A 20605-nucleotide genomic window follows, 5' to 3' on the forward strand; every position below is an offset into this window, starting at 1 on the left:
AGATCACTCTCTGCCGGGGAAAGGGGGTAGGAGACTTGCAAGAAAGGAAGTGAACTACAGAACCCAGCAGCACTTGCAAGGGAGGAGGGAACAGGAGGGACAGCACTCCAACTCCCAGCAGGCAGAAAGGCCAGCAGGTGATTGGGAGATGGAGGACAATCAAGTGGAGGAGCAGCACCTGGGAGAGAGGGGGGGGGAAGACTCCATGGAGTGGGAGGAGATTGAGCTAGAGGAGAACTGTGAAAATGCCATGAAAGAAGCTGAACAAGAGCAAATGGAGTTCTTCTGCTCAGGACAGAGGGTAATTACATGAAGAAGGTCAGTCTGGACATTTTCAGTGGGAGGTTGTCAGAGTGTTGGTGTCTGACAAGTGAGGGAGGAGAAAATGCCTCTATCTCCTAGGCAGTAGGAGAAAGTGAGTAGAGGAACTGACTGACTCAAAGGTCTATTGCAAGTGGGTTTGGAGTTGCAAGACTGAACTTTTGGGAACTGTTGGGGCTTGTTGGGAGAGGGGAAGAAGAAGGGAAGTAAGTTGTACAGAGACCAGCAGCTGGAATACAGCGCATACTCTATGCGCCTGCTGGTGGGGCTCTGAAATAAAAGTGCTCTGCAGAATAAACAGTACTGTGAATTGCTTTTGTGCAAGTGAGCCGGAACAGGTCCGTTGAGGAGATGGATTAGCCCCAATTGTGTGGGCGAAGAAGGACAGCTCGGAGAGGTGCTCAGAGGTGCGCAGTCCACACAGAGAGGTGTTGAGCGGAGCGCGGACAGCACAGAGAGGTGTCGAAGCAAGAGCGGACAGCACGGAGGGGTGCTAGCTGACAATGTATAAATATTGTTAACTTAGAGGCCCTTTCAATAAAGCGTGCTAAGCATTCAGGGATTAATTCAGGAGTGCCCAGCCTCATGCATATTCACTAGGATAACCACTGTTACCACATCCTCCGGCAAAGAGTTCCAGAGCTTAACTATTCGTTGAGTGAAAAAGTATTTCCTCCTATTTGCTTTCAAAGTATTTCCATGTAACTTCATCAAGTGTCCCCTAGCCTTTGTACTTTTGGAATGAGTAAAAAATTGATTCACTTCTATATCACGCTTAAAGTTAGGTGTGGTTTACAGAATAGCACTTATGCCTAGGAATTGAGCCTTACTTGAGACATGGCCATTTACACCCACTGAAACATAGAGCACATATAACATTATTTATTTATATTTAGCTCACACCTTTTACAGTAGTAGCTCAAGATGAGTTACATTCAGGCGCTCTGGCTATTTCTCTGTCCCAGGAGGGCTCACAATCTAAGTTTGTACCTGAGGCAATGGAGGGTTAAGTGACTTGCCCAAGATCACAAGGAGCAGCAGCGGGATTTGAACCAACCACCTCTGGATATCAAGACCGGTGCTCTAACCACTAGGCCACTCCTCCACTCCATGGCTACATTAGGTGCATATCCCCATTATTCTATAACAACACACATGAATTTTAGGAACACCCCCATTCCACCCATGAGCCTTCCCTTTTCCGTGCCCCCTTTTTCAAATTGCTCATAAAATTTAGGTGCAGATCCCACACTTAAATTTACGTGTGTAAAGTTCAATTAAATTGAATTAGTGCCAATAACTGCTTGTTAAAAAGCCAACTATTATTAATGAAATTGTGTGTGCAAATTAGGCACATGCCCAAATTTTACATGAACAATTTTTGACATCTTTTACAGAATTAGGGGGTTAATGCAAAAGCTGAGGCATCCGTTCCCTCGCTGGTATGACAGTGCATGCAAATTCATGCACAAAGAGCAATTTTACAAGTGGGATCTTCCATTTAGGCTCCCCTGATGCCATGTGATGTGAGCTAGATTCCATTATTATGCCTGGAATAGACTTCTTGAGCCGGTACGTCAAGCTCCATCTCTGGCCGTCTTCAAATCTAAGCTAAAAGCCCACCTTTTTGATGCTGCTTTTAACTCCTAACCCTTATTCACTTGTTCAGAACCCTTATTTTATCATCCTCACTTTAATATTCCCTTATCTCTTGTTTGTCCTGTTTGTCTGTCCTAATTAGATTGTAAGCTCTGTCGAGCAGGGACTGTCTCTTCATGTTCAGGTGTACAGCGCTGCGTACATCTAGTAACGCTATAGAAATGATAAGTAGTAATAGTCTTTGGGATTCCGGAATCTTGCTACTCTTTGGGATTCCACATAGAATCTTGCTACTCTTTGTCCTTATCCCTTATTTGTCCTGTTTGTCTGTCCTAATTAGATTGTAAGCTCTGTTGAGCAGGGACTGTCTCTTCATGTTCAGGTGTACAGCGCTGCGTACATCTAGTAACGCTATAGAAATGATAAGTAGTAATAGTCTTTGGGATTCTGGAATCTTCGTACTCTTTGGGATTCCGGAATCTTCGTACTCTTTGGGATTCCGCACAGAATCTTGCTACTCTTTGTCCTTATCCCTTATTTGTTCTGTTTGTCTGTCCTAATTAGATTGTAAGCTCTGTCGAGCAGGGACTGTCTCTTCATGTTCAAGTGTACAGCACTGCGTACGTCTAGTAGCGCTATAGAAATGATAAGTAGTAGTAGTAAATACTCGTATAACTGGGCATTGGCATTCCTTACATTTACACAGTCAGAGTTACACCAGCTAAAGACATGGCATAATTTGGGTCGCATAAATGTAACTGACAGTGTTCCATATGTTAGGCTTGAGTTGGGTGCCACACCTATGCTCGACCCCTGTGTACACCCCCTCTCATTTACACATGAACCCCTGGATTCTACATATAACTCGTGCCCGAGATATTGGGTTACACTAGTATTTGATAACAAACCTGTGTGCCCAGGCTCTCACTGCACAGCATTGGGGGCACCGAAATCGAGGTGCCCACTTTTAGATCTGCCCACATGATATATTTAAAAATAAAATGTAGCCAAATAAGATATACCACCATAAATGTTTTTTTTAATTACCAAGGAAATAGAGAAATATCTTTTAATACTGCAAATTTAAGGAAAGAATATTTGTAATATTGATTAAAAATGCAAACTCCAGAAATGCAAAATGTTTTACTTTTAATTAGATGTTTGAAACCCCTTTATTTTCAACATTTTATTAGAACAACGTTCCTGAACACTGGAAAAGACTCACAAAGAGGACATACTCTCTTTCCTCTTCAGCCCTCTTAGTTTAATGATCATCCTTTTCAGGGCTGACCTCACGTCTTGGTTCCTCAGGCTGTAGATCAGAGGGTTCAACAGTGGGGTGACCATACAATAGAAAACAGATACCACTTTGTCCACATCAAATGTAGCTTGGGCTGATGGCCGGACATAAATGAAAAGCACCGTCCCGTAATAAAGGAAAACCACGAGGAGATGGGAGGAACAGGTGGTAAAGGCATTCTGTTTCCCTGAGCCAGAGGACGTTTTCACAATAGTCGAGATAATGAAAACATAAGATATCATGATCAAAACGAAAGAGCCTAGAAGAACAACCCAAGCGAGAAAGAGGAAGGAAATTTCACTCAAGGAGTTTCTTATGCATGACAGTTTCAGAAGAGGTGCAAAGTCACAGAAGACATGGTCAATTATAAAAGGTCCACAAAATGGCAGCTGAGACATAGGAACTGCAGGCAACAGCATGATCAAAAAGCTAGTAATCCAGCAGCCACCAGCCAACCGGGAACACGTGGTATCGTTCATAACAGCTGGATAGCGCAGGGGATAGCAAATAGCAATAAACCTGTCAAAGGCCATCACAGACAGAAGAAGATTCTCCATGGCCCCACAGAAAAAGAGGAAGTAGAACTGCACAATGCATCCGTTTTTAGAAACTGATTTTTTCTTGCTCAGAAAGTCAGACAACATTTTGGGGATGGTGCAAGAAATGTACCATATTTCCAAGAAAGAGAAATTACTTAGGAAGAAGTACATGGGTTTGTGGAGGCATCGGTCTACTCTCACCAGCGCAATGATAAGGATGTTGGACAGGACAGTTAAAACATAGATGAATAGAAAGACGAAGAAAGCAATGACCTCTTGTTCCCAAGTCATGGGGAACCCGGCAAGCAGGAAATCTGTCCCCGTGGTGTCATTCTCTTCCATCAGTAAACCCTAGAGTACATTTGCTAAACAAATATTATTTCAAAGTTATTACTGAAAATTATTTCAACATTTTCAAATTGCTATAACTCTGACATGTGATCCAGTATGACAGAAGTATAATTTGAGTACGTATTAGCAAAATCAGAAAGTCAAATGCTTTCAAAGTCTTAAAGAGTCAACTCATCTAGTTAATTTGGGGAATTAATCAAGTAAAGCATTTGCTTTTAAATTTGTGGCCCACTCGATGATTTACATTTGATTGGTCATCTTGACATCTAGTCAAATGTTATCTGAATAAATGAAGAAGGGACAAAATTCTGTCCAGGAGCATGTCAAAGAGTTAGCCAGATAGAAGTGATAATCCATGAAAATCCAGCTAACTTCATCTAGGTGATACTATAAGTTTATCGTTACATGAAATGTTTATTTGTTCATTAACTCAAGGGGACATTCCCAATTCAGAGAAATGTGCCTTGGGCAGTCCCATCATGAGAGATCTCACTAGAAATATTTCTGATCTCAATGATTATAGACTAATTTCTAATTTACTTTCTTTGGCCAAGGTTCTTGAGCAACTGTAATAAGTCAACTACAGGATTTTCTGATTCTATTAATGCATTAGGGGGTCCTTTTAATAAGGTGCGCCGAAAAATGGGCTGCGCTAGTGTAGATGCGTGTAAAAAAAGGCCTTTTTTTATTTTTTCCGAACATGGACGTGCGGCAAAATAAAAATTGGCACGTGTCCATTTACCACCAACCATTGACTTAGCAGTAAGGTCTCATATGGTAACCATGTGGTAATCATCCGTCAGACCTGTGAATTCTTGTACCAAGTAGAGCGCTGCCAAGCCCAGGTTTCACCTGCGCTGACTGCCGTTCCCCAGAGGTTGAGCCCCTAGGTGCGGGTGACCTGCAGGGCTTACGAGGTGGAGCAAGAAGCGGGGGATGAACATGACGGCCAGACAGGCAGCAGGCAAGAGAGTTATCCAGGTACAGGCAGCGTCAGTAGGCAGGCAGCAGATACAAGAGTAATCCAGGTACAGGCAGAGCCAGTAGGCAGGCAGCAGACACGAGAGTAATCCAGCTACAGGCAGAGTCAGTAATGAAGAACAAAGTAGAGGAGAAGCACACTACTGAGCAAGTAACACCTACCAAAGTAGAAGCCGAAGCAAGGAGTCTATGGAGAGCTCAGCTGATAAAGTGCTGGCGTCTGACATTAGCAGGGAGAAGGGGCACAGCCATAGGACAAGAGCAGGGGAAGGAGGAACCGGAAGACCAATAGGAGAGAAGCAAGGAAAGCCAGGCAGAGGAAGAGCAGAGCCAGGTGGGTGGAAGCAAAGCAATCAAGGAGCCTGGAAGCCAGGCAGAGAGAGAGAGAGAGCAGAGCCAGGTGCATGGAAGCAAAGCAATCAAGGAACCTGCAGCCAGAAAAGAACCACACACACATGGCTCAAGGCTGTGCCAGTCAAGTGTGTGTGTCGACGTGTCCCTGCGCAGCCCGAGGACGCCGCTTGCGTTGAGGTAGGGGACATGACATCATCTATGCGCGTAGAATGATAATTATAGCACAGTTTCCACTGTGCGCAGGAAAATAAAAATTATTTTCCTGCACGCGTAGTGGACGCACGTAAAAAACAAAATTACAGCCCAGGCCTCATGGTAGTGCCTACGTGGCTTAGTAAAAGGGCCCCTAGATCTCCATCAGTATAGTTTTCGAAAGAATCACAGAGCAGCCATTTTGCTTGCGTGAAATGTTTGATTCTTTCAGTATGTTTTCAATAGACCTAACAGTCTATTTTTAGATAGATGGCATTTTTAAATATATCAGTAGCTTTTGATATTATTGCTCAACCTATATCATGGAAAAGGCTACAAGAAATTGAGGTTGGTCAGGCAGTTCTAACTTGGTCTTCATTTTTTCTCACTAACCATTGTCAGCATCCAAGCATTAGGTCCTCTTCTCAGAACCTTCTGGTTGTCCCGCTCCCTTGAGGGAGAGCCCTACAAACTGTTCATAACTGGCTGCTTATGGTTTGTGGACCTGTGCTTTGGAATGCCTTACCTGCAAACGTTTGGCAAAAGTTGACTCTGTGTTCTTTTAAGAAACAACTGAAAACTCTATTTTGTTTACAGCTGCTTTTGGTTCTTGACCTAAGGGCCTGTTTTGCCTCCCTTGCCCGGGAGTGACTCCTTAGGAACTTCTGGGATCTATTTTGTATATTGTGTATGCTTTATATTGTATATTGTGTATGTATATGTTTGCTGTGCTTCTTTGCTCCCCTGTCTAGACTTTCCTTGAATAGTATATCAACATTTTTCCCTTATCCCTTATTTGTCCTGTTTGTCTGTCCTGATTATATTGTAAGCTCTGTCGAGCAGGGACTCTCTCTTCATGTTCAAGTGTACAGCGCTGCGTATGTCTAGTAGCGCTATAGAAATGATAAGTAGTAGCAGTAGTAGTCTTTGGAATTCCAGAATCTTGCTACTCTTTGGGATTCTGCACGGAATCTTGCTACTTTTTGGGGTTCCGGATTCTTTACTTTGGAGTTCCAGAATCTTGCTAATCTTTGGGATTCCGGAATGTTGCTACTCTTTGGGATTCCAGAATCTTGCTACTCTTTGTCCTTATTCCTTATTATCCTGTTTGTCTGTCCTAATTAGATTGTAAGCTCTGTCAAGCAGGGACTGTCTCTTCATGTTCAAGTGTACAGCGCTGTGTACGTCTAGTAGCGCTATAGAAATGATAAGTAGTAGTAATAATAAACTTGCAAACTTAGGATGGAGGTGCTTAACGTTTTCATTCCATAGGGATCTTCTCTTTCACCAGAATTATTTGATATTTAGTTGTATCCACTATGTGCAATTTTAAAACTTTTCAGGTCAGTTATCCTCTTTCTGGGAATGATTTTGTAATTTTTATAAATGATGAATTACCCTTAGCAGATGAAATTGACTTTTTTTTCCAGCTGTTTTTTAAGCGCAGTCCTGGTACTGCTAATCGGCTTGCGCTGAATTTTTAAAGAGCCACTAACAGTTGTAAGGACTTGGTGGCTTCAGTTCCTTCTTCTGTTGTGAATAATGATTGTTCTGTTCTGGTCAAGATGTAGGTATGTTCCCTGGTGCAATACTCTACGCACAATTGATGATAAAGCCACAGGTTAAGAAATTAATTTACAGGCTTTTTTGTTTTTCAAATTAAAAACATTACATAAGCTAAGAAAGCCAATTTTCAAGCAACGATACAAGTACAGTGATATCTCGGTTTTTGTCGATAATCTGTCCGAAAACAATCGGCAAAATCCGAAACCGACGAAAACTGAGGCAATGAGATTTGAAACTGAAAAACGCCAAATAAACACATTACACCGAATACTGTATACGCAGTAATCACGTACATGTAATTGTAGTATTAGCACTGAGCAGGAGAACGCATGGATCGCCCTTTGTTTTCGCAAACTTAGCAGCAAGTTCACGTGGGCCCGCCGTCGAAATCCAACGCAACCGACGAAAACTGAGACAAATTTTCTGCGGAAAAAAATCGACAATAACCGAAGTCAACGAAAACCGAGGTTTTACTGTACTTGTTTGTCGGCCTTGAATTACTATAATGCCATGCAGTTGGTTTACTGGATTCTACAATTAAGGTTTTACAGTCAGAGGTCTCACAAGAGATTCATATGGAGGCGTTATCACCTCCTTTTGCCTGCTGGCTATTTCTCTTCCTATGCACCTAAGCATCTTGCTTGCTTTTGCCATCATCTTTAATACTTGGTTGGCCACCTTAAGATTATCAGACATGATTATCTCCAAGTCTTACTCTTGGTTTGAGCACAGAAGTGCATCACTCCTTACACTGGAACCATCAGTGGAGAATGGAATAGCCAGCAGGAAAAAGGAGGTGATACTGTCTCTGCATAAGTCTGTGGTGAGACCCCATTTAGAGTACTGTGTAAATTTTGGAGACTGTACCTTTAAAAAGGATGGAGTCCTTCCAAAGGATGGCTACTAAAATGGTCAGAGATTTTCATCTTAAAACACATTGGGGCAGATGTAAAGATCTCAAAGTCTACTTTGGAAGAAAGGTGGGAGAGTGGAGACAGGATAGAGACATTTAAATACCCCCATAATCTGAATGCACAGGAGGCAAGTCTCTTTCAAATGAAATGAAGCTCTGAAATGAATTCAAGTGTAGGTGACCACCCCTGGAGAAAATATCTAACTCTCCTTTTTGCCGTCTTCGCAAAATTAACATTTTTTTATGTGATGGCTATTTGTGCTGTTTATATTTTACTATTTCATTAAGCAATAAGAAGCTAGACACACCATTTTAAATATGTCATGGTATGATGATTTTATATATTTTTTATTTATTTTATACCATTTTATATGAATGTCAGTTACTGAATGTTTTGATAAATAGTATATGCATGTACTCCTCCAAGATCAAGCTCTTTAGAGTGGCAGAATAGAAGTACAAAAAAAATAGGGATAGAACGTTCTAGAGATAACATTTAAAACAGTTTAATTGATAATAATGCCAAGAAATTCATATTCAAAATTCAAGGCATTCAAATGATTAAAACCAATAGTGGATACCCAGAATGCTCAAAGAAGAGGAGAACCCTGAGAATCAGCACCAATATTCAGCTTGCAAACCAAATAACCATTTACTAAATGAAGACTTGGAGATTCATGGAGGACGGTGGAGGACAGGACTTAGTAATGCGTCTTTTTAATTTTGCAGTGAAGCAATGTCCAGCAAAGATGTTCAAAATGAGTAATCTGCTGAAGAAGTGAAAATCTAATTCAATAGGCATCCATAATCCCCAATGACAATCATCACACCTAAAAGGAGGAAAGCAAAATAAATAGATTCGAATACTTACATTTCATAGAAACTTCTTCATTCTTCCAGGGCCTTAAACATTCAACGTAAAGAAGAGAATTTCTCTAGTAGGCAAAGAGTGATTTCTCAGTTATTAAGGTTTTGTTTTGTGTAACCTTATACAAGTTACTTCGGGGGGGCCTATAGAGTGAAGATTCTTCTAATTCTTGTCCATGAGAACAATACCTAGTATATAAGGTCTAGTTCCCTGCGTGCCACCTGAAATGCATGACTCTGCCACTCTTCGAGTGACCATGGATAAGTCACTTTCATATTTCTCTCTCTCTCTCTCTCTTTGTCTTCCTGTGTTATAACAAGGTTTAGAAGGACATGCAGTTCTTTTTCTTAACTCCTATACACCAGAGTATCTCTTCCTTGGGTATTTATCATTCCTACAATTTCCTCAAGGACTCTTACTATCTAATCAACAAAGTAATTATGATTATGTTTATTGTAAAGTCCAAGAAAGGTATTCCATCAATCAAGTGGCTAGATGAAATAAAAATCCATCTTCCCCAACTGTGCTTTGCTGTGGTAAATTTTCATTTCATTTATTTATTTTTATATCCCGCATTATCCCAAAGCATGTTTGGTTCAATGTGGCTTACACAGAACAAGAGTAAATAGTTGCTTACATATAACCGATAAACAGTGTGTGTAAACGTACACATAACATTGGCTGATATTTTACAAATTATCATCTAGAAGACATGAAAATCGAACCTTGCAACTTTGCACATACTTGTAAACGTTTTACAACATTCCGCAGATAGGGGTAAGAGTAACAGTTGAAAAACTTTAGAGGGGGATGGTAAATGGAGGAGGGTAAGGGACAATTCTGGGGCATTAGGTTGAATTTCACATGTGTCATCCAGTAAGAGGAATGATGGGTGACAAGAGTGAACTTAGAGAAGCGATGTGGGAATCTGAAGTCCGGTAGGGTGGGGAGGAGGTTCAGAAAGGGAAACAGTTGTGAATTTTGATATTATTTTTCTGAGTCATTGATGAAATTGACTGAACAGATTCTCTGTTAGCATTTTCTGAAAGATTAGGAAGTAGGTGATATTTCTGACCTTAGATGGTAGGGTATTCCAGATTTTGGTTGAAATATATGAAAAACAGGAGGAGTATATAGATGTGTATCAAATTCCTTTGTGATATAGGTGATGGAGAGTCAGAAAGTTGCGAGTGTCTACTATGGTGTTCCTCAGGGGAAGATCTATTAGTGTTGTGAGGTATTCAGGTGATAGGCCTTGAAGAATCATTGTTGTGGATGTGTCTATCTGTATGTAAATCTTACATGCAGATAGACATGTCCACAACACATAGAAGGAAAGTATCTTTCCTTCCACCCTCTCCACCTCCTCCCCATGTAGTCCTTGGGTTCAATATTCAACAACATTTCTACAATCAGCAGTGAGTGCCATCCATATAAGTGCCTTACTTTAAAATTTCCAGGTCACTAGAGAAGTCCTTTAGAAAGCAGTGAAGATGTCACTTAATGATTGGAGCAGCAGGCTGAGAACTAGGGACAAGATGGTTCAAATCCCACTGTAGCTCTTTGTCACCTTGGGTAAGGACTTACACCTTCTAAAAACTGGTGTAAACGCTGGTGTGCAACCAATGGCAGTCGGGCGCCTAAATGATTCTATAACACTGCGCCTAAATTTTGGGAAGGCTCCTGACCCACCCATGCCCTTCCCTTGGCCAGGCCCCCTTTGGTGCACAATTTTATAGGATAGTGTATTGGAAAATCAAAGCATAAGTCTTAATTAGTGCCAATTAATGTCAATAATTGTTTCTTGTGTGCAAATCTAGCATCCAAGCCCAAATTTCTTTTGCCTCTCTTTTGGGCCTAATACACATACACTTATGCAGGTCCTGATACATATTTTACAAAAGGTTCCATGTTCAGCCGAGCCTTTTGTAAAATTCAAAGGGTATGGCACATAACCCCACCTGGACGTCTCAGTTCCAATATCTTCAACCTATCTAAACTGGGCTTCTCAATACTTTGAGCCTGGCTATCATCCTCTTCATGGCTGTCTTCACCTCCTGGTTCCTCAGGCTGTAGATAATAGGGTTCATCAGTGGGGTTGCCACAACGCAGAAAACAAACAACACTTTATCAAAAGGAAATGATTCATGACCTGGTGGTCGGATGTATATGAACATTGCAGACCCATAATAAATGAGAACTACCATCAAGTGAGAAGCACAGGTGGCGAAGGCATTCTGTCTTCTTGCAGTAGACGACATCCTCAGGATGGTCACAATAATGAAAATATAAGACATCATTATCAGGAAAAAGCAGCACAGAATCACAATCCAAGATATGATAGTAAAAGAGACTTCACTTAAGGAATTTCTCTTGCAAGACAATTTCATCAAAGGAGAAAAATCACAAAAGACATGATCTATTACAAGAGGTCCACAGAAGGACAATTGATACATGGAAACTGCAGGCAGTAACAGAGACACACAGCTGAACACCCAACAGCCACCGGTCAATTGGACAAATGTTCTATCATTCATGAAAATTGGATAATGTAGTGGGTAGCAGATGGCCAAGAATCTGTCAAGGGCCATCACGCCCAGTAGAAGGTTCTCCATGGCACCAAAGACAAAGAAGAAGTACAACTGGGTGATACATCCATTGTGAGAGATTAATCTTCTCTTGCTTAGAATATCAGCCAGCATTTTGGGGACTATTGTAGTGATATACCAGATTTCCAAGAAGGAAAAGTTACTGAGGAAGAAGTACATGGGCTTGTGAAGACTTTGATCCATCCTTACCAGCACGATTATCAGAATATTGGCCATTATAGTAACAGTGTAAATAAATAGGAAGATGGTGAAGGCTATGACCCCTTGCTTTTGAGACATGAGGAACCCAACCAGCAGAAAATCAGCCCCAGTCGTGTCATTCTCTGCCATTATTAATTCCACTTAAAAGCAACTAAAAAAGGAAAGAAACAAACACTTCAGATATTCATTGCATTGCAACCAGGAAGCTAGATTTATTATGAAATTGCAAAACATAACTGTGTAACCCTTCCCGATAAATTAGGGTTTCATTTATCCATTATTTGGGGTGATTGTTAGTTCTTCTAAATCACTCTTTGCAGACAGAACTATGCCAGACTACTCCAAGGAAAAAAAATTGAATGCTTTCTAGTCACCGATGGCAGTTGCTTCTGCCTGCAGAGTGATCAAGACAAATGCTCCCTCTAAGGGGCACAGGAGTCCAGCACCCATGTTCCTACCATCAGGGGTTGTGCAGCAATATCTCAGATTCACAAACGACCTGCCAGCCCCTTGTGACTGAAACTGTGGTATTGATGTATTAACCCCAATAGAAAGAATATAGGTGCTGGACTTCTGCCTTAAGAGGGGAAGTTGATTGAGGGAGCCATTCAACCAATTTATTTTGAGTATTGTCACCAAAGTAACTAGGTTGCAGTGGTCTGTCCCCATAAGCTTTATGATGAAAACCGCTGACCATTTTAGTAGACAACTTCTGGACCAACTCCATCCTGTCTGCATATTTTTGAAGGTGCAGTGTCCAGAATTCCACGTGTACTCCAAATGAGGTCTCAGCAAAGACTTATTAGAGGTACAGTCATCTCTCTATGCAGCCAAGCATCCTTTTGGCTTTCACCATCACCTTTTCTAATTGCTTGGCCACCTTGAGATCATCAGATACGATCATCCCTAGGTCCATTTATCTTTCACATACGGAAGTACTTCGCCCCCCTATACTGTACAGCTCCCTTGATTTTTTTGCATCCCAAATCCACAACCCTGCATTTTTTAGCAATAAACCTTAGCTGCCACATTCTAAACTATCCTTCCCTGCCAAATCCCTTTCCTGTTATTCACCTCTTCCAGGGCATCAACTCCATTGCAAATTATGTTATTAACTGTAAAAAGACAAACTTTACCAGACCTACCTCTAGTTAAACCATGCTGCTTTGGATCCTGCAGGCCATTCGATTCCAGAAATTGCGCTATCCTCTGTTTTCCAACACTTCCATCAATTTACTTACCACATCAGTCAGAATAGCCAGCTTGTACTTCTCAACCTCTTCTTTGCTTCCACTTCTGTGGAGAGGGACCACATCCACCCTTTTCCAGTCCTCTGGAACCTCTGCTGACTCCGTTTGGTTTTATTGCTGCTTTATTTGCTGTAAATGATTTGAAGCATATTGTTTTTGCATTGTGAGATATTATGAAACATTAAAACTCTGGAGGAGTGTTTCGGACTGATGAACGATAGTCGCGTGCCTATTGGTCGGTTTTCAATCAGGTTTTATATCTCAGGTCCTTTTCTCCTCTTCGTGAGGTTTTTTTTTAATTTAGAGTTGTTGTTATTGCATTCATGCATTTTTCTGTTTATTTGCAAAGCATTTTCTGATTGTTCTATTAAGTCCATATAAACCAAAAAATACAAGATTCACTGAGGATTTTTCATTAAAAAATTGATTCTTCAAAGATTGTGAATCAAGAGAGATTAATTGGCTATACAATTATATCAGTCTTCAATACTAATCAAATCAATAAAATCTAATACAGATTATTTGAATATTTACGTCTTAGAAATCTGCTAATCCTTCCATCTCTTTAAATATTAAATATTTGGTCCAGACAAAGAACATTACTGCAAGCTTTTCCTTTGCCACCAAATCTCTTGTGTGACCTTTTTGCATGTTGCCCAGTAATCCTGCGTCACATTCAAATCCCTGTTCTCCCACTGATCCTGGGGACGATCTTGGCTAAATTACTTTCAATGCCTGGCTCTCTCTCTCATTCTCTATCTCTCCCTTGCTCCTGCTCTTTCTGCACTGTGGCAGAATGCAAAGATCATGTATTCTTTCTACCTTCAGCACATCAGAGCATTTCTTCCTTGGGTACTTATCATTTGCAAAGACTGATCATTGTCTCTGAAGTTTTATTCTCCAGGTCAATCACGTTTGCACTCTATAACATGATTCACAACTCAAGGCCAACTTGAATGAAATCAGACTGAAAACATTGTTTATTTTTTTTTCTCCCTACGACTCTGACTTGTGTCATTAGTTTAGCCAAAACCAAGATTTGTGAGGGAGAATGGTCAGCATAGGTGGGCACTACGCACTCCAATTTCTATGCCTTTCTCCTCTTTCCTCTCCCCACCCCAACACCAAAATGAAAATATAAATTATCTGACCTGGAGGGGATCTCTAAGTCCCACTACTGAAGAATTCCGAAGCCCACTCAAGTATGGCAGTCAACGACAGCACATTGAGCCATAGAGCTGATAAAATTGCTTGTGTTGAGATGGTTCAAGCACACTCTTAAATGACAGTATTTCATAATTTATACTTATGATTGTTCACCCCACCCACAATCTATCAAGACTCCACCCCTGGGTAAGCCCACCCTCAAACTACCATTGCATTTAGACACCATGTCATAGTACGAAGCCATCTCAGGGAGTATAATCATATATGGCATAGTCCCAGGTTACATGACAGACCTTATAGATCTGCCAATAAGAAACAAAGTCAAATCGTCAAGATCCTACCTAAACCTACACTACCCAAATTGCAAAGGACTGAAATGCAAAACAACTTACGCATCCGGCTTCTCCTACATAAGCGCAAAACTATGGAATGGCCTCCCAAAAGCTGTGAAAACAATGCACGACCACCTGAACTTCAGGAAATCACTAAAAACCAACCTCTTCAAAACGGCCTACCCCAACGACCCCATGTAAACCTCTTCACCCAGCAACACAGCATGACTATAATTGTACTGGACAACACGTAATCTTCATCCCTTGCGACCCTCCACTTATAACTCATACGATCACTATACAACCTTGTATCTGTTATCAACCGACTGGGCAAACGCCTTGACGGTACTATGTAAGCCACATTGAGCCTGCAAATAGGTGGGAAAATGTGGGGTACAAATGCAATGAATAAATAAGCCAATGTTCAGGTCATTTATGTGCATTCTTGGTCCCTAAATGTTGGTGCCCCCCCCCTTGTAGAATTACCCCCTCTGAGCTAGGATACTAACTTACCCTTGTGATAAAGAAAATTCATGTCCAGTCACTCATATCAATAATTCTAACACCAACAAATCCCACCTTATGTTTTTGGTGACTTTATTTTTCTATACATTTTACGTTTCATTTTTACTCATTTTGTATCAGCACTGCAAAACAAAAATACACCTTTGCGTATTCTATAAAACCTGCCTAAATTTAGGTACGGTTTATAGAATATGCTTAAATCTAGGCGTAGTTTATAGAATACACCCAACACTCATTTTCTGTGGCTATGTTTAGTCACGGCCATTTACACCAATGAAAACCTGGTGCAAAAGCCGCTGCTAAATTACGCATGAAACGGGCATATTCTATAACAGTGTGTGTAAATTCTAGCATGAGCTGCCAATCACTTACCAATGGCCAGGCCCCCTTTTTAGATTGGCGTCTTAGAATTTACGCGCATCACCTTATAGAATCTGCTTAGACATTTGTGGGTGTAAATTCTAATTAATGCCAATTAGCATCAATAATACAACAAGGAAGATGTTCCATTCAATGTGGAAACTCAAAAGAATGAAGCCTTTCTTCCCAAGGGATATTTTTCGCAACCTGGCACAATCAATGGCGCTAAGTCATCTAGACTACTGTAATGCACTTTATGTTGGCTGTAAAGGGCAAATCATCAAGAAACTTCAAACAGCCCAAAACACTGCAGCCAGACTCATATTTGGAAAAACAAAATACGAAAGTGCCAAACCCCTAAGAGAAAAGCTACACTGGCTCCCACTTAAAGAACGTATTGCATTCAAGGTCTGCACTCTGGTTCATGAAATCATTCATGGAGATGCCCCGGCCTACATGCTAGACCTTATTGACTTGCCACCCAGGAATGCTAAAAGATCAGCACACACATTCCTAAATCTTCACTTCCCCAGCTGTAAAGGACTAAAATACAGATTAACACATGCGTCCAGCTTTTCCTACATGAGCACGCAGCTGTGGAATGCATTGCCAGTTGATCTGAAAACAATTTACGACCTAATCAACTTTCGCAAATCGCTGAAGACTTATCTCTTCAACAAGGCATACCACAACGATCCATAATAGGAACTGCAACGCATCACCACTTACCTAATATTCTGAATGTTTCCCCTCTGTACCTGATTGCTTCATTCTATTATGTTATCCATGTTCTTTATGTAATACCAATTGTACCTTTTACTTTAATGACGAATGTCATGATGGAACCTTGTAAGCCACATTGAGCCTGCAAATAGGTGGGAAAATGTGGGATATAAATGCAACAAATAAATAAATAATTGCTTGTTAAGTTCAATTATTGGTGCTGATTGGCTTGTTAAGCTAATTAAATTGTGCGCACAAATCAGAATATGACCGGATTTGCACGCACAGCTCAAGTAGCCCTATACAGAATCCGGGAGTTTGTGTATGGGACCTGTGCCTCCCAAATTACCTCTGTAGGGTAGCTGAAAATTATGCAGGGTGGGTGCCCGCATGGATTTCCAGACCCTGTACTTTAAGAAGTCCAAATTTTTTTTGTGTGTGTATGACATAAGTGGTTGCTAAGCAGAGCACTACAGGTAATTTCAATTAGAAAAGGAAACATCCCAGGGAGAGAAATTCCCCTGCCTGTCTGCAGGGATCAGGTCCTGATGTGCAAAACTAGACTCAAAAAAACCCAGCTACTGAAAGAAGAAATTTCTGATTGCCACGTTGGAGATTAGCTCTCTAGAGTCTCTAGACAATCTGCCAGAAATAGGAATGCCCAAAGGGGGATTACATGGCGCATAGCAGGTAAAAATATCATAGGGTGTTCTGTTTGCTGCGATCGTGTCGAGGAATATAAACAGACACAACCACAGAGAGAGAAGGTGATTTTTTTTTTACTTACGTACTTTTTTCATTGTCACACAGAGTCAGTGGAAGAAAAACACTGCATATGGCTAAAACACTTTTCATGGTAATAAAATGAGTGCCTCCGTTTTTATAATACGAAAACCCAGAAGAGCCTAGAAAGAAATGTAAGTATTATCATATACTAAAGAGTTTCCACCTCCAAGCGATCCACTTGCTGTTGGGTTATAAACCTTTTATCTCGTCTTTGCCAGACTGCACACTGCTGGAACATTTTACCAACAAATAAAAAAGAAAAATATTTGCCTTTGTACAATTAATATAAGTGATTGAATACAATGTGCAACGGGACATGTCAACAGTGAATGCTTGTATAGGGAAAAAATATATTATTTTTTAATTGAATAGTTCTATAAAAAGCACATCGGACTCACAAGTTCAAAAACAGGAAAAAAAAACCCTGTAATAGAAATAACTTAAGAGAGAAAATAGATACACATGCACGGATTAGAATATATGTCAACATTTTTTCCAATGTAGAGACTAGTCAATTATCCAGAAGCCCTATTCTGGAAAATTAAAAAGGGGTTTTACCCATGGAAATATTTCCATTACTGCCCTCTGTATTTATACATGCCTTCGATTTAAGAAAGACCTAAAGACCTATTTGTTTACTTGAGCACATGGACTATCATATGAATACTGTTTTGTGTTATAGTGCTGGATAAGTTTGTATTCGTTAGTAATTGTAATCATGTATGATGTTGTTGTTTTATTATTATTTATTGTTTGTCGAGTTGAATTTTATGATGGATGTCTTTTGTTATTGCTTGAGATATAGCGGTTAGAAATAAAGTTTTATTATTATGATTATTATTATTATTAGAGCAGTTGCCCAGCCTTGAATATCCAGGAATAAAGCTAGCAGCAGCCAAAAAGACGCTGATAAACACAAGCAGAATATTGGCCGGTGTGTATAGATAGATAGATAGATAGATAGATAGATAGATAGATAGATAGATAGATAGATAGATAGATATGTTGACAGATAGATGTCTATACCTCTTGATAGATAGATAGATAGATAGATAGATAGATAGATAGATAGATAGATAGATAGATAGATATGATTCACATAGTTCAAAGTTTCCTTCTTCTTCTTGGGTCTCTATACCATGTACACTTGAGTTTCTTCACTATACTCTGTGAAATCTTTCACCATTCTTGTGTCATCTAGCGATGGGCAAGCTCAGCAGGTGTTGCTTTCTCTCAGATGCCACAGTATAAAAACGTCAGTCATGCAAAAATCTTTATAGCACCCAAACTTTGAATTTTCATTAATACTATTGTAACCTTCTTTCCATAATAGAAGTTCTGAATTATTCTTGGGATTTTCTTCCCACTTCCTGTTTAGAAGACCTCAGGCAAAATACACCGATGACAGAAGGCAATATCACAGGGACCAACTTTGAAATAGTGGGGTTTCAGCTGACTCAGACTCAGGGATCCATACTCTTCCTTTTCTTCCTATTGATTTACATTTTAAGCACCTCGACCAATATCCTCATAATCACTGTAGTGAGGACGGACCGACACCTCCACAAGCCCATGTATTTCTTCCTCAGCAACTTCTCCTTCTTGGAAATCTGGTACACCTCCGTCACCGTCCCCAGAATGTTGGCCGACTTCCTGAGCAAGAGCAGATCCATTTCTCGGAATGGATGCATTACACAGTTCTATTTCCTTTTCTTCCTAGGTGCCACTGAGAACTTCCTGCTGGCTGTGATGTCCCTGGACAGGTTTGTAGCCATCTGTTATCCCTTGCGCTATCCAGCCGTCATGAATGATAAAATGTGCTCAAATTTGGCTCTTGCTTCCTGGATTATAAGCTTTCTCGTCATCTTGATGCCTGCCATTCCTTTGTCACAGTTACCTTTTTGTAGACCTTTTGTGATTGATCACATCTTCTGTGACTTTTCACCTTTGCTAAAGCTATCTTGCAAGAGAAACTCTATCAGTGAAATGTCTTTTCTCCTCATTGCCTGGGCTGTGATTCTAGGCTGCTTCACCTCGATCATGGTGTCTTACAGTTTCATCATCCTAACCGTCATTAAGATGCCCTCCGCTGCAGGAAGGAAACATGCCTTCACCACCTGCGCATCACACCTGCTGGTGGTTTTCATTTATTACGGGACAGTGATTTTCATGTATGTCCGGCCATCAGCTCATGAATCTTACAATCTGGACAAAGTAGTGTCGGTTTTCTATTGTGCAGTGACCCCACTTCTGAACCCCATCATCTACAGTCTCCGAAACAAAGAAGTAAAGACAGCCTTGAGGAGGATGATTATTAAACTCAAATGACTTTGAAGAGAGAGCAATTGAGGGGTCCTTTTACTAAGGTGCACTGAAAAATGGTCTGCATTAGTGTAGGCGGGTGTTTTGAATGCACCCAGATCCATTTTTCAACTCATCTGTAAAAAATGCCTGGGGGGGGGGGCCAAAAATGGACGTGTGGCAAAATGAAAATTGGCGCGCATCCATTTTGGGTCTGAGACCTTACCACCACCCATTCACCTAGTGGTAAGGTCTTGCTCGATAACCGGGCAGTAATTGTCAACACACATCCAATGTCAATTACTGCCCGCACGCCGGAAAATAAAATACAGTTTCCGGCGCTCATAGTGGACGCACGTAAAAAATGAAATTACCTCCCGGGCTACACGGTAGCCGGACCGTAGTTCAAAATCGATTCATGTAGGCGCCTACACAACTTATTAAAAGGGTCCCTGAGCATTTTGTTACTAAGTCTGTGAGCTTGTTCCAATGTATTCAAGAAAAGAATGTAGCCAGAGTCTTCAACAGGGTTTTATTTTTATTTTTTGTTTACATTGGAAATCTCGGAACCAGGTCACATATCAGGAATGGTGGAATTTGTTGTCCCAAACTTATAAGTCTGAAACATATCTTGCAAAAAAAAATCACTTAAGTTTGCCTTGAATGTGGAGGAGTGTGGTAGCCGTGTTAGTCCACTCTTAAGGTTATCAATAGAAATCAAACAAAAACATGGAAAAGAAAATAAGATGATACCTTTTTTATTGGACATCAAGAAATGTATTAAGTTATGTCCAATAAAAAAGGTATCATCTTATTTTCTTTTCCATGTTTTAATTTGTTTGATTTCTATTGATAACCTTGAATGTGGAAAAATGGTCTCCCCTTGTTTCTTATTTTCAAAATGTACCACGCTGTGCTTTATATCACTAGCTGCTGTTCTTTTACTGGATTTGGCATGTGCATGGATTTTTTTTTTCCTTTTCCTCTCCCTTACTTTTTTTCTTCTATTGCCTTATGCACCGTGTATAATCTTTCTTGCACAGTTGTTTGTACTGTATTGAAAACTAATAAAAATATTTAAAAAAAAATCAACAGGGTTTTATTTAACATATAGAACTTTTCATCTGGTTACAGCTTGAGACAGGAATAGCAACATCTCCACAATGGAAGGATCATTGAGAACAAAAACTCATCAGAAAATAACTAACACATAATACGAGAACCCTAAAACAGCATAATTCCATCTCACGGCTTCACATTGCGTTCTGTTTAATACAAAAGGTTATAACATAGTAACATAGTAGAAGACGGCAGAAGAAGACCTGCACGGTCCATCCAGTCTGCCCAACAAGATAAACTCATATGTG

General features: G+C 40.4%; 3 protein-coding genes across 3 annotated transcripts; 1 reads left to right on the forward strand and 2 right to left on the reverse strand.

The window, feature by feature from the left end:
• Window positions 1-3141: 3141 nt before the first annotated feature.
• LOC115457209 (olfactory receptor 11H4-like) lies at window positions 3142-4101 on the reverse strand. The gene has a single exon (XM_030186635.1). It carries the CDS (start codon window positions 4099-4101, stop codon window positions 3142-3144), a length of 960 nt encoding a protein of 319 aa, XP_030042495.1.
• Window positions 4102-10978: 6877 nt separating this feature from the next.
• Window positions 10979-11923, reverse strand: LOC115457210 (olfactory receptor 6Y1-like). The gene has a single exon (XM_030186636.1). It carries the CDS (start codon window positions 11921-11923, stop codon window positions 10979-10981), a length of 945 nt encoding a protein of 314 aa, XP_030042496.1.
• Window positions 11924-18338: 6415 nt separating this feature from the next.
• Window positions 18339-19265, forward strand: LOC115457211 (olfactory receptor 11L1-like). Its single transcript, XM_030186637.1, has one exon. The coding sequence runs from the start codon at window positions 18339-18341 to the stop codon at window positions 19263-19265; it is 927 nt and encodes a 308-aa protein (XP_030042497.1).
• The last annotated feature ends 1340 nt before the right edge of the window (window positions 19266-20605 follow it).

Source organism: Microcaecilia unicolor, chromosome 14 (genome assembly GCF_901765095.1).
Source record: "Microcaecilia unicolor chromosome 14, aMicUni1.1, whole genome shotgun sequence".
Lineage (NCBI taxonomy): Eukaryota > Metazoa > Chordata > Amphibia > Gymnophiona > Siphonopidae > Microcaecilia > Microcaecilia unicolor.

What these genes read in the sequence shown, in the direction of transcription:
- LOC115457211 (XM_030186637.1), top strand. Translation starts at nt 18,339, where the DNA reads ATGACAGAAGGCAATATCACAGGGACCAACTTTGAAATAGTGGGGTTT.
- LOC115457209 (XM_030186635.1), bottom strand. Translation starts at nt 4,101, where the DNA reads ATGGAAGAGAATGACACCACGGGGACAGATTTCCTGCTTGCCGGGTTC.
- LOC115457210 (XM_030186636.1), bottom strand. Translation starts at nt 11,923, where the DNA reads ATGGCAGAGAATGACACGACTGGGGCTGATTTTCTGCTGGTTGGGTTC.